Source organism: Lampetra fluviatilis, chromosome 46 (genome assembly GCF_964198595.1).
Source record: "Lampetra fluviatilis chromosome 46, kcLamFluv1.1, whole genome shotgun sequence".
Taxonomy (NCBI): domain Eukaryota; kingdom Metazoa; phylum Chordata; class Hyperoartia; order Petromyzontiformes; family Petromyzontidae; genus Lampetra; species Lampetra fluviatilis.
The window spans coordinates 5,638,903-5,652,967 of NC_136320.1; the positions used below are offsets into that span (position 1 = coordinate 5,638,903).

The 14,065-nt window shown below is 45.7% G+C and overlaps 1 protein-coding gene across 1 annotated transcript in view; it reads right to left on the reverse strand.

Annotated features, from left to right (window-relative positions):
• Positions 1–12,383, reverse strand: part of LOC144947716 (transitional endoplasmic reticulum ATPase) — a 71,477-nt gene extending 59,094 nt beyond the window's left edge. The window contains exon 1 of the mRNA XM_078877028.1: positions 12,264–12,383. Within this exon, the coding sequence (XP_078733154.1) occupies positions 12,264–12,277 (14 nt within the window). The 5' untranslated portion in view covers positions 12,278–12,383. The remainder of the gene's footprint in view (positions 1–12,263) is intronic.
• Positions 12,384–14,065: the final 1,682 nt, after the last annotated feature.

A 14,065-nucleotide genomic window follows, 5' to 3' on the forward strand; every position in this document is an offset into this window, starting at 1 on the left:
AGAGAGAGGACTGCAGAGGACAAATGAGTGGATGTTTTCTGCCGATATTGTTTCCGTGTCCGTTTCCTTGGTGTCCCACTCGGTGTCTTTGCGTCTCTCTCTGCATGTCTGCCTGTGTTGTTTCCGTGTGTTTTATCATTCATTCTTACCTGATGATGGTTGCTTGTGTTGCAACCGAAACGTCATATTCTATTATTTGATTTTCTACGTGACTTTACCAAAAGAACCAAAGAGTATTTAATGCTTAGTCCTGTAATTAACTCACAGAAATTTTTATTTTTTATTTTTAACGAGTGTTGCAACATGCATAATGGGTCCCCTAAACTGAATAACAATGTTGTTACAATTCATAGTTTGACTATATAGTTTAAATCATTTTGCCCTATTATCCACTCTTCCGATTGATCATTGCCCCAGGATCGAGCTGCAGATATCCCTATTCACAAACCAATTCTTCTTATTATCCAGACAAGCCAAGTATCCAGAAAGTGGCAGCATTTTTGTTATCTAATGGTTCTGCGACTGACACCGCCCCAACCCCCCCAAACGCCACATTTGTGGCCACGGAGGCTCCAGCAGTGGCCCACAAAGAGACGTGGCTCACCAAGATGAAGAGATAGACTAGTGAGAGATGAGAGACGAGAACAGTAGAAAATAAAAATTAATGAGATCAAAATGATAAGAAACATGTGTACATGACTTGGGGTCTGAAGTCCTAACGTCCGAATACTTCCCTGTTTAGTTGTCATTCCCCCGTACCTCCGAATAGCATGGTTGGCTATGTACGATGCGAAAGTTTAATGTACAGATATATACATGTTACATGGCCCACAAGCACACGTTCGTTGGTTCATTGGAAAATATAGCTGAACCCTTATCCATTGGCAAGTCATCTGCCAGCTGTCTCCCAGAAGTGCAAAACTCGTCCTATTATCCGTGCTTATCTGTGGATAAGGGGAGTCACCTAGAAGTAGGGTTGCTGCGATACGATATCGAAATTCACGATGGCAATTATAGTAAGTTTCGAATAACTTTGCAATTGTATTTCAAATTATGGTTGTGCTTTTCTGCACTTCTTGTATGAATAAAGATGTAAAACGTCCGCAACAAGTTCACTTAATTGAGGCTGCCAGGGGTCTTAGAACCTTTACTGTCTGTAAGAAACATGCTGCCAGTTTACACAACTATTAATAAGGACAACCAAATGTATGAAGTCATAAAAAATCTACGCTGTTAATTGCTACACAAACATTCTAAAAATCATTATTTATGGATAAATAGCTATTTATTTATAACTTAAATTGTGTTTCTTAATTCGTATGTCGGCAGGAATAGAATATTTAAAATAACTGAATTATATTCACATTGTAATTCAGGGTATATTTTGCAAGACAGGTTACGATTATCACAGAATGTCGAACGATAAATCTTAGTTTCACCGCATCGCAGAAAACCTACCGGAAAGTGACACTCATTTCCACATTTATCCTAGAAGAAAATTGGTTATGGGAGTTTAATAGAAGAGAGTTGAACTGTGATATCATGTACAAAATCCAAGTTGAACATTCAGTGAACTTCAGTTTCATTAATTTACTTGACATTAAACCGATGATAAATTGGTAGCTTTATTGGTATCAATACTCGCGAAAAACGGACTCAATCCAATAATTTCCAAACTACCAAATCACACATATAAAAAAAAACAATGTTACAAAGCTTTGAGTGCTAAATATATGGAGCAACAGATCAGTTGTGATAATCAAAAATCCCACGTGTTCGTGCACAAAGCTTTTGAGTTTAAGGAAGGGGCTAAGATTTTGTTTTACAAAAAACCGGTACAACACTGTAAAACTGCCGTTGCTGTTATTGCGCCATAGATTTTTTTTCTCCCCGCAAAAATGTGAGAGGGTCGGCAGGATGAGGAAACATTGGCAACTTGTAATCTGCACAAGCCTTGCATACAAAACGAGGAAGTGTGGGTACTCGCTCAGGCACGCACACAAACATCAACACCAACACAAGGACCGACACTCACATGCACTCAAAATACACCCACAAAATCAACAAAGCTCCCTGTATGGCCTGCATAGAATGTTGGGCCAAAGTGCTGTGAGTGAGCACTTAAGGCCAGCACGGCACACAGGGCAGGTTGTACTGGCCAGCATCACACTCTGGCGGCATTTTTCTCTGATGTTGACAACAAAAGACAAAGATCCCTCGTATAGCCTTAGACTGTTTGGACAAGTACACAAACTGACACAAGCAGGTGGTACTCACCCACTGACAAACATGAACACACAAATTCAGATACAAGGACACGCAACGGGACATTCATAAGTACACTTGCACAATGACACTTACAAACAGGCACAACACATCCAGGGATACTGTAAAAAAGCAAGTTTGCTTGATATACATTTGAACTATTAACTAAAAGTTTAAACAATACTAATTTGGAAAAGTAGTTTACAGGTTGCTGCTGCACAATTGTATTAAACTCTCACCACTACCACCAATGTGCCATTAAGTCACTTTACTTTAACGCTCAATGCAAGGTTATGTCAAGGTCAAGAGGCCATCACAGCTATTGTATTGCCACAGCAACCTCACCATGAGTTTCTTCTTTCTTTGACCAGATATCCATGGTGTGCTTAGCCTCAACGTTCATCACCATCAAAAGGCAAAAGGTATTAATCATGGTCCCTGACCTATGTCACCATATACACTCCTGATATATATTACAATAATGGTGTACTGGCTGGGAGAAAATCGTTGGCCTCAATTGGGTAATTCCAAGAAAGATTTAATTTGCCTTTGATCATTTAAGATGGAACCAAAACGAAAACAGCTTTTATCTTGCAGATATATACATGTGGCCCTTGTATCTTGCATCCATAAAGTTTGCAGCTTCATTATTGGAAATACAGAAAATGAGAATCACGGTGCGAACACGACTCTACTAGTCTTGCATATGGCAATATGCTCAGGAGATAAATGTCGAGGTCTGCTATCCACGAGAGGATTTCAGGGGGAGTAGTTTCTCTTCCTCCATTGAGGGAGCACAGACGACAGTGGCTTACTATATGGTCTACTAGGTTGTTGGGGGGCGCCCCCCAACAACCACAGCAGTGGAGAGAGCGCGGAACTCCCTCAGGGCAGCAGTATGGTCTATAGTTTGGGTTGTATGGGTCAGAAATGAGAAAAACTGACGTCACAACCGCCTCACTCCCTTATTCTAATACATCAATGCAGTGGTGTCACAACCTAACTCTGAAAGATGTTTTCATTTACAACACTTCAAGTTAATGTTGAAGAACCCATGACACATATACATATCTTCAATATAAAAAGCTATGTTTTTTAGTGTAATTTCTTGATGACACACGCTAGAATAAAAATCACGCCATTTAGTTATGTGAAATGTGCACGTACGTAAATGACACTTAAAACAAACCTGGTCAAACTCAAGCAGCTGCCCACTATGAATTTCGGTGGGTGGAGGAGAAAAAAAACACGCGCATCGATCTCAAGAAATCAAATGCTCCAAATTGCAAGTGGGTGACTCTTGCCAGTGATCAATACATCCATCGATTACCAACATCACACGAAGCACACACACCACACATCTAGAATACCAACTATACCCCTACCAGCCCATGCCATTCCAAGAGTATCAGTGCAGTCAGTCCCAAAGTGTTTCTTAGAATTTCCAATGTAAATTCTTAAAATTGCTTCTCTTATTGTTGTCAGGGCAACCACCACCACACCTTGCCATTGCTCCGTCTCGCTCTTCCCTCTGCTGGATTTTGCCGCTGTTGCAGTTGACCTCCAACCTCTGCACATTGCACTTCGTACGGTTTACGTCAGAGTAATACTACAGTGTAGGTTCTGGCAAACATGCTGCATCACTCTCCAATGTTTTCAGGGGGTGCCACGTGTCGTTTGAAATGGATGTCTGTTTAGCATCGCAAGCTGACAGCTTTATAAGGAACTGAACATCTTAATGTTTCGCTTCACGATAGAAACTAAAAACACAGAGACGTTAAAAATAGTTAAGGTGTCTGCCCACTTCATGAGGGAAGGATGGGGTGTTCATTACCATCGGTGGCAATGGAGGCAGATGGAAATTAAACAATCCCATAACCCACACCTCCGATTAGCATGGTTGGCTACATACGGTGCGAAAAAAGTTTAACATACATACAGGACAAATATTCCGATCACTTCTGAAATTACGCAAAGTAGTAGTCAATTTAACCTGCCCCTGGAGAGCTGATGGGCCAATTTGATCCACTTCAACAAAGGCGTGATCTCCAATTGCGAGTAACGCACTTTCTTTATAAAAACTCGAGAAGCACACAAGGGTGTGAAATGTATGGTGGCTCGCCAACAACTCGGACAGAACAAAGAAAACCATGGAACACGAGGCCAACAGAATCCGTCTCTGTGACTCAACATTCTGACCAAGAATGCTGAGAACAGAGGCGAGATCACCTGCAGCCACCGCAAATCTGCAAGACAGCAACATTTGTCTTCGTTGACGTAAAAATTGTGACTTTGGTCATCATTACACTCAGGCCTGTCCGTGTCTATCACAAGACAAAAACAGATAGATGAAGAACCACACAAGATAAGTGATTTATACCCAGGGTAGAATGATTGCAAAAGCCGAGTGGGAAACGTTATCCATCCACAACCTTCCAAGAAGTTGGTCGAGAGAAAAACATGGTTAACCTCAGTGCTACTAATCCTCCTGCCGCAGACGTACGCTTTTCTTACAAACCAACGTGCTCTACATTGTGTGCTTAATGTTAGGACACGTGACATTTTTTTCTATTTTATTAGACAAAATTATAAAGCGAAATGGAAAGCAAAGTATATAAACTACAACCATGCACAGTTCCTTAGCCACTTGAATACGTTTAGTACCTAAAAATCCTACCGCTACATTAGTAATACTAGATATGAAATTTATTCATAAAGCTTCAAATTATAGCAACTTTAAAGTTCAAAATAAAGCAGATGGCAGTATTTTGTTTTTACCAACGGACATGAGTATAGTAGAACCTCAAAATGACAAATAATGTACAAAACTCACACTCTGGCCAGTGGACAAGCTCTCAAGTGACTACCTGGAATAAAGTGGCTTCCACTTGCCATGTTCCATAGGGCAAGATCCAAAGCTAAATGGTGGCCCTGTGCAAGACCAGAGAAAGCACAGGCATAGCCCATTCTCACAGCTCGTCAACAATATAAAAAACAATCTAACAATTAGAATTAATATCGTCTTCCAGCCGCAGCGAGTGTGGCGCAGTGGGTACATCTGATAGTGGGGGCGAGTCTATTCATGATACCCTCAGCAGTTATTTTACAGATTCCGGATGATTAATCAGGCTGTTACGACCATGAATTTGGCCATTATGTTTATTACCTAACAATAGTTGAGGCCTCTAACTAGAGCATCACCTGGCTGGATTATTTACAAATCATCATCAGCCACGATCAATCCACTTCTGGATGTACCCATTCCGTCGTCATCTCAAAGGGTCCCGAGATTTCAATTATTTAACCGCACAAGAGCCAATTTTATAACTCCATCTCTGCAGAGGTCATCGTCACAGGCATGTTCTCTTTTGACTGCCATTCCATTACTTTAGACCATTGATCATTATCCTAATAGTGACGTGTCCTGCCCCAAACTTTATTACTTAAAGTGTATGTTACCTATCATGCTAATATTCCACTGTTTTCCAGTTGTACTTATGTTTTGCACATTTATCTTCAGTCCTGGTTTGGAGCCCTAGTTAAGCTTTTCAACATTTTTCTGCATTTCAGAGCTACTGTTCGTTACAATAACTATATCAGGTACATAATCCTTACTCAATTTGCATTTAGGAGTTTGTCTTCAATTTTCTAGAAATCGCTACCAAAGATGCTACAAAGCAGAGGTCGCAACCGGGTACCCGATAACCGTACCCTACCCGATACCCGGCTACCAGTACCCGGCCGGGTACGGGTAGGGTACGGGTACGGCCGGGTACGGGTACCCGTTTGCGACCCTGGTGCGGCCGGGTACGGGTAAGTTATCAAAACCCGTTTGCGACCTCTGCTACAAAGTAGTTTGGCATGTGAATGCAAATTTTTGTTGCTTTCTTAAATGCCATCTTTACGTAGCTATTTATTGTTAACGAGCCTAATTACCCTTGCTGGCTTTTAGCTTCTAGGTTGCTTCCGAGAAGCCAGCTAGTTGCGCAAGCAAACTCATTAAATGTAAGAGGAAATGGACCATATACGTAAAAACATAATCAAGCGGTAATAAGATCAGCCTTAGCAATTAAAACTCACAAGAGGTTTCAGATCTTTTTTGTAATAAAAATTGTTCAATACAAAAAGTGTACTTGGCAGGGAATGCAGAAATATTTTGTAATGTTTTCCACTTAACAAATCCAACTTGAATCTTTCTACAATTAGAGTTGCCAAACCATATTATTTATTTTAAGGCTATACATATTAAAATTATATATAACTAGGCCGTGTATTATGAGATGTCCAACAACTTTACGAATGGAATTTAACGTTGTAATCGTGCAACTTTCCAATACTATTTAGAGCGTTCTCGTGACATCGCTCAAGTGTGACAATCTTACGTTTTACTACACAACACATGGTATGCAAGCTGGGAGTTGGCACTACAAGTCACGGCATGGTGCGCAGCGCCTTGTGGGAGCCATGCAGATATTATATCAGTGGGCACCAGCGTAATGGGGAAGGTTAAAAGCGGAAATGTTGGTGCTCAATCTAAGAGACAATTTTACATTGTTTCAGGGTGGAATTAGCGGTTTCCTATTAACAGAAGCAAATTTAAGTTGCCACACTTTGGATGAAAGTACTTATGCTAATTAAATTGCAATGCTGTGGTTTTTGAGTCATCATAACCTTAATTATGATCAGCCCGTTTAAAAGGTCAACACACAGCAACCCAGATGTTATGTGTCAGTTAATGCAATTCAAATGCCCAGTGTATTAGAAGAAGCCAGAATTCACAATTAGTGAACTGGTATTCAGACATCTACACAATAATTATGCCTTCTTTGGAAGCTACACAGGCCTAAAAAAAACTAAAATATAAAAATATTGTTGAGCTGCGTATATTTAACTGCTCTCCACTCTGCAACTACCGTACCGGCCCCCGAAACACACATTCAGGAAACTCGGTATAAACTTAAAAACCCTTTGCCAACTTACTATTTACACAAATACAATGATCTGGAAAAAAAACAAAGCACACACTGTTTGGAGGTTCTACTGCATGCAAGCGACCGCATCAGTCCTGTCCAGAGCACTCCCTCATGTTCCGGTTCAGATAAATGACCATGTTGAGGTGCGAGGGGTGCAAGCTTGTGCACAGTCGCATGAAGTCCAGTCCGGCGGTCGAGAAAATCTTGTCGGCCGGTGAAGACGTAGCCGGCAGGCAAAGCACCTGCTTTGCCACACGGCTGAGGTAGGGCAGGCGGCTCTGGTTGTCTCGCCACCACACGAGTGGGTTCACCCCGCGCGGCGTCTGTTTCTCGTTGAAGTACTGCTCCGCCTCCTTGTACACGATCGCTTCGATGTCGCTGGATCCCACCACCGCCACCTCCATGTCGTCGGCGAAATCTGAGAATCCGGCGAACAGCTGGTCGAGGCCTGACACATGAATGATGGTGGGCTTGACGACCGACGGATCCCGGTTGGCGGACGGATCCTGGCGGTTGAAGTCAATGGCCTTGGCGAGGACGTGGCTTCTGACGGCATCCGCGTCCGGCCCCGAGAGGAACTTGAGGCCGCGGAAGCGCGGGTCAAGGGCCGCAGCGTACAGTAAGAAGTCGACATGGGGTGCCGTCGGGAACTTCCAGCGCTCCTCCAGCTGCCACTTGACGCGCTCTTTCAGCTGCTGGATGTGGGGCGAGTCCACCACCTCGACGCCATCCAATGTGTAGTGCACGGCCTCCAGCGCGCGGATTAGCCCCTTGACCAGGACGGGAACGGTGGAGGCGGACACGTGCGTCTCAGAGCCCAGAAAGGCCGTGGCGTGCACAAATGGCTCCAGCAGCGTCTTCAGCTCCATGAGCATGTCCCACTGCTGGGGCATCACCAGTTCCATGGGCGCGCTCGGCCATGACGGCATTACTGCCATGTCACCCAGCACGGCCGCGATGGGCACGCGCAGCTCCAGCAGCCGGTCAATCATGTCGAAGGTGGTGTTCCAGCGTGAGGGCGTGTCCACCACCAGCGGGCACTCAATGATGTTGTACTCCTTCTCACGCACGCTCAGCTGGCTCAGAGCAAACTCGCTCTTGCGGAAGTACTCCACCAGCTGGCGTGCTACGTCGACCGCGCGGTCCAGCGCCGGCAGCTTGGAGATGCCGTGGTCCTTGACGATGAGCTGCAGGCTGTGGGCCGCGCATTGCACGGGCTTCCAGCTGTACGCCTCCTCCAGCAGCCTGGCGGCGGCTGACATGTTCTCGCCGGTGTCGTGCACCATCGACACGATCTTGGCGGGCTCCACCTCGAAGCGCTGCAGCGCATCCTCAATCCACTGGCGGATCACAATGGGTGTGTGGCTCTCCAGCACGTTGGTGCTCTCCAGAAGGAAGTTTCGCAGCTGCCAGTCCTCGTCGATAAAATGCACCGAAACGGACATGTAGGCGTCAACTGCAGCGCTGTTCCACACGTCGCAGCTCAGCGACAAGCCCGACGCCTTCTTGAGCTCGGCAATGCACTGCTGCTTCACCTCGCTATACTTCTCTTCCAGCATCTTTTCAAAGTAGACCACGGAGGGGACAGAGTAGCCGGGCTCCAAGAATGAAAGAAACTCCCTGAAAGCCACCCCATTCACGAGATCCAGTGGACGGAGGTCCTTCACGATAACCTGCAGCAGGAGGCCTGTGATGGACCGGGCCCGGTCTTGGGCACAGCGACGTCTTCGGACCTTAGGGATGGTCAGCTTAATCTCCTTTTTGATCCTGAAATTAAGAGCGGGCAAGACAGTTACTCATTCTGCACTTCCGATCTACAGGCACATTTAGTGTGATAAAACTGCTGCATGAAATCCGAAAAGTAGATCAACAATGCAGTAACCTCTAAAATGACAGTTACTGTTCAGCTAAAGTTATAGAATGGCTGAAAAATAAGCACCTTTAAAAAAATGTTGTAGCAGAAATACAAAAAGTGAAAAAGTCAAATGGCGGGGGCCACTCATCTCAGTTGATAACCCCAAGCCACGCATTAATTCTACATTCCCCATGATAGAGGTTAATCTCATGACAGGACAACTACTGTTAACTTCACAGAAAGAGGATGGCCTCAGTTGGCCTAAAGCCAGGTTTTAAACTTCAAGTCATTAGAATTGCAAATTGAATGCCTAGGTTTTAATTAGATAAACACAATTTAACAATGCATGAGGCCTAATTTGATTATGCAAGTGGTGACCACTTTAAAACACGATCTAAAACCCGAGCCCTGGCAGGTGCATCATCAGAGATGGCAGGTGCGTCATCAGAGAGGTTGGCAGTATCAAAACGCGCACGATCAAAGATAATGAACTCGTGAGTGCAGGAGTGCTTTCTTACCGGACATCGGTAGTGTCGCGATGGCTGTCCTCCAGCGACAACATGTTGGGATGCTTTCTGTTCAGGTGTTTGTTCATCATGGTGGTAGACTTGTGATAGGTGAGCGTCAGCAGACAGGTCTTGCACTGCACTTGCTTTCTTCCCTCCATCATTGTAAAGTAATCCCAACATTTGGAATGTTTAACGCGGCCCGGCGTATGGGACTCGTTGCTGGGCGTGCAGGTCATGCTGTCAAATCAAATTGAGGCTTGTAAGGAAAGGGTCAGTATTGAGAAAAGCCAACATTGTTTCTGCAACACGTTCATCAATTGCAACATTACATGAACATCACCCATTATTACAAATTTACTCTGGTATACAAAGGAACGATGCATCTAGGAAGTAACCGACTATAAAAAAATAGTTCATCGGTCATGAACTGAATTAAGGCCTCCCCACAACGTGTTGGTCGTCGAGGTTTTTTTGACCATACTTCACCACATCACGCTGGTCAATGCGGGTTGGTGAAGGGTAGGCCACAAACCGATTTGGATATCACTCAACACTGACATTACATTAGTGCCCGGTAATTGAACTATACAATATTAAATGGCAAACAGAGAAGCTACCCCGGGGCACGTGGTGCTGTTTGTAAAGATTTAATTGTGTGTCAAATGTTTCTCATAAATGCAATGCAATGTTTCAGACACATTGGTTCCGATATATACCATTAACAGCAGTTGTCATAAACAAAAAGCCACAAACCAATTGTCTTCAATGGTTTAGATAAAGGACAATGGTAACAATTAATCTTTATTGGTGAAAAACCAAAGCCAAAGTAATCTTATTATATTAAACTAAATACGAATTATAAAACAAATATTCCAAACAAGTTTTTGACGCTTACGAATACTCAAAACACACAATGCAAAAAATAGCTTCTAATGCACCACTTCCAAGGTTGAGCTTATTCAATGACAAATCAGAATCAATCCCTTTTCCATATGTTGGACAGTTTTCACAGGCACTTTAATGTATGGAAATCCAAATCCACTGAGATACAATATTAACAATTATAAAGATTTACTAAACAAAAAATCCTTATGGAAATGTTCTGAAATATGAGCACATCATTCGAGTCCCCATAGATTAAAAGCGTACAGGCAGAACTGGTAATGAAACTATAAAACCAGTTATATTGGGTCCAAGGAACGCATCAAGTGCACTGGAAAGCACCAGACACCACCATCACAAAAATCCATTAACCCGCGCAGTTTCCATATGACAATGCTTCACTTTTTCGAGGTACTTTACTACGCAATTACGCTCACCGTACTATACGCGCATGCACACACACAATACATGCTAACCAAGGAAGAAACAATGTTGCGGAGGCGGTCAGAGGCACACAGGCATTGCCTACGTGGCCCAAGAGTATCCGGAAAACGAGGAAAAAAACTCCAATTACAAAGCCCAAGAGGGCCTCTTATGGCAGAACTGCCCCGTATGAAGTGAAATGGACTCACTCGTTTAGAACACGACTGTGATGAGTATTTAATACTGTAGTGTATGCCCCCCAAGTCACACGTGAAATAGATTTTTATCCGAATGTGTTCTGGCTTTGTTATAAAGATCCCTCTGCATGTAGCTGGACAGAGATCAATTACAACTCCAGTTATAAAGATCCCTCTGCATGTAGCTGGACAGAGATAAATTACAACTCCAGTACTGCAAGACTAATAACAGAACCCATTCAATTTCACTAGAATTCACGGGAACATTGATCCATGTTTACATTATTTGCACAGCTTCAATCTTAAATTCATGCCCATATAACCTGTAATATACATATGGTATATACAAAGAGATAGATGAACGATCGACGGTTAAACAGACAACCGGTGATCAGTACTGCGTCTCCACTTATTGTTCGAGCAAAAAGCGCGGCCATTTCCGCCATTTGCACTCGAATAAAACGAGGACCTCTAAACCCCGGGTGGGAGGGGTGACAGCTCCCAGGTTAGCTCTTGGACTCTTATTAAAGGGGAAACTCGAGGGGTCTTGGGCTCTCCATGGGTGTCTAGGGTTCGCGCTTTCGCTTTGAAACCTGGGCCTACAAGTGGGGGACCCGGGTCAACGGGATTTATCTGGATACCGGGTCCCAAATCACGGGGCCTCAGGGACGGGGCCACGGGGACTCGCCCCGGGGATTGTGGCTCCTAAACCCCGTGGATTTACGATCCTGGGGGGTTCCCAGTTCGCTGGGGGGTTCCCGGTCCTGAATTCTCATGACGAGGCAAAACTCGCGCGGCCCAACGAGTCGGCAGCTCAGGTATTTGGTGCAAATATACGGGCGGCGCGGATTAAAACACGACGGAAATTATCAGAAAAACGACGAGAGTCGAAGAGGAAATCGTAAACGAGCAAGACACGAGACATGCGCGGGGAGAACACGGGGAGGGATGGAGGGATGGAGGGAGGCTTCGCGGCCCGCGCAAGGCCCCGGGTTCGCGCCCTGGGCCTGACCACGTCCAGGCGAGCGCAGGCCTCGCAGGGGGCCCTCGTCCCTTTGCCTCGCCTCAACAACGAAACCGGGGCCCCGCAATTTTTAAAAAACGACAGCGCGCGATGTTGCTATTTACTTAGAACCCCGATAGAAAGAGAGACACTTACTCTGCCGAGGCCATGACGAGCACGAAGAGACGTCGAGTGATTAAGAAGTGGATCGCACGAATCGAGCTCCGTCTGCGAGAGGCTCGACGACGGCGGCGATGGCGGAGGGCGGGAAGCGCGATGACGTCACCGAGGGGTGTGACGTAACGACGCGCCGCGCCCATCTGCGTCAAACGCGAGTCCTTACGTCTCCTCGTCGAGCCGTGACGTCACGGCGTACGGCCGGGAATTGCTTGGGCGAGCGGGCGTGACGTCACGACGTCGCGTCGCACAGCACGTGCACGTCGCGGCGTGACGTCACGACGCAACGTCAACCCGGGTCACGCCTCGGCACCCGCGCGCGGTCGTGACGTCGTCACGTTGGCCCTGACGCCATTACGCAATGAGGGAGATAGAGCCAACGATTGTTGTTTAACGATTCAAAACTACAAAGAATCGATTCGCGAATCTAAGCTGATGCGATCCACCACATCTCCTATAATCAATAACGAATCGATTCTACGTGCGTGATCAATGGCACGGCCGGCCGTGGTCTATCCGCTGCTGGGTGGTGCACACGCGGCGGCCAGCGACGTCACGGCCGGGAGCGAGAAAATGGCCGATGGACGAGGCTCACGAAATGGCAGCCGAGGGCGGAGATGGAGCGAGGAGATCAGACAACGCGATGAGATCATCATAGAACTATCTTTTATGTAATCCCACCCCTGTTGGTGGAGCGCCACGGTGGCGAGATGTTGACTACCTCGCCAGGTATACGGGAGGTCGTGGGCTCCGACCCTGACGCCTGCTGCCGCTGATGTGGATGTGGAGTTTGCGAGTTTCTCTCCCCCCGTGGTCGCGAGTTTCTCTCCCCACGTGGTCGCGAGTTTCTCTCCCCCCGTGGTCGCGAGTTTCTCTCCCCACGTGGTCGCGAGTTTCTCTCCCCCCGTGGTCGCGAGTTTCTCTCCCCACGTGGTCGCGAGTTTCTCTCTCCCCGTGGTCGCGAGTTTCTCTCCCCCCGTGGTCGCGAGTTTCTCTCTCCCCGTGGTCGCGTGGATTTATTCCCGGGTCTTCCGGGTTGTCTCTCCACTTAGCATCGTGTTGAGAGTATTTGGCCGCTGTACATTTCCACATGATAAGCCACTGCGTTGAGCTATCATCTGTGACCGGGTCGCTTCTGAAAAAGAGCTAAAAAGCTCAGTGGGTTGAGTGTAAAGTCTCCAAACACATCTATCTTCTCTGGCCTTTATATGTGTGTGTGCTATGGAGAAGGGACATGGCCCGAAACGTCGTTGGTGTATATTTGTTTCGGTTTGAGGCCACGCATCGGTGTTGACGAATGTGTTGATGGTTTTTTGTGTGAGATGGGTCGTGGCATTGTTGGACTGCGAGAGACGGTGAAGGCTTCGGGAAACATTTATTCAGCAGTAGATTGACCATGGCTGCTGATGATCACTGGCAATCAAATGTCTCAAAGCTTAATAAACTACTTAAATCAGATTACATTTAAAATAGTATTGAACAAGACATGGGTCTAATGTATTAAGGTGGGGGTGGGCGGATTTGTCAAAACAAGGTTGTACCATATAGCATGCTCTTGAGCATGATTAAGGCTTCCCCAAGCCGTTGCCATCTGTCACTGCCGCCACCAAGACACTTTATACGTGACTTTACCGAAAGAACCAAAGAGAAATTCCTGCAGTCACGAAAGCTCCAAATTAAGTTTGATCTTAATCGCCCCATCACTGCGGTGGACGGCCTGTGGTTGTATTCCCACCTTTGGCTCTCATTCTGAAACCAACCTCGACCATTGTGGCCTTCAT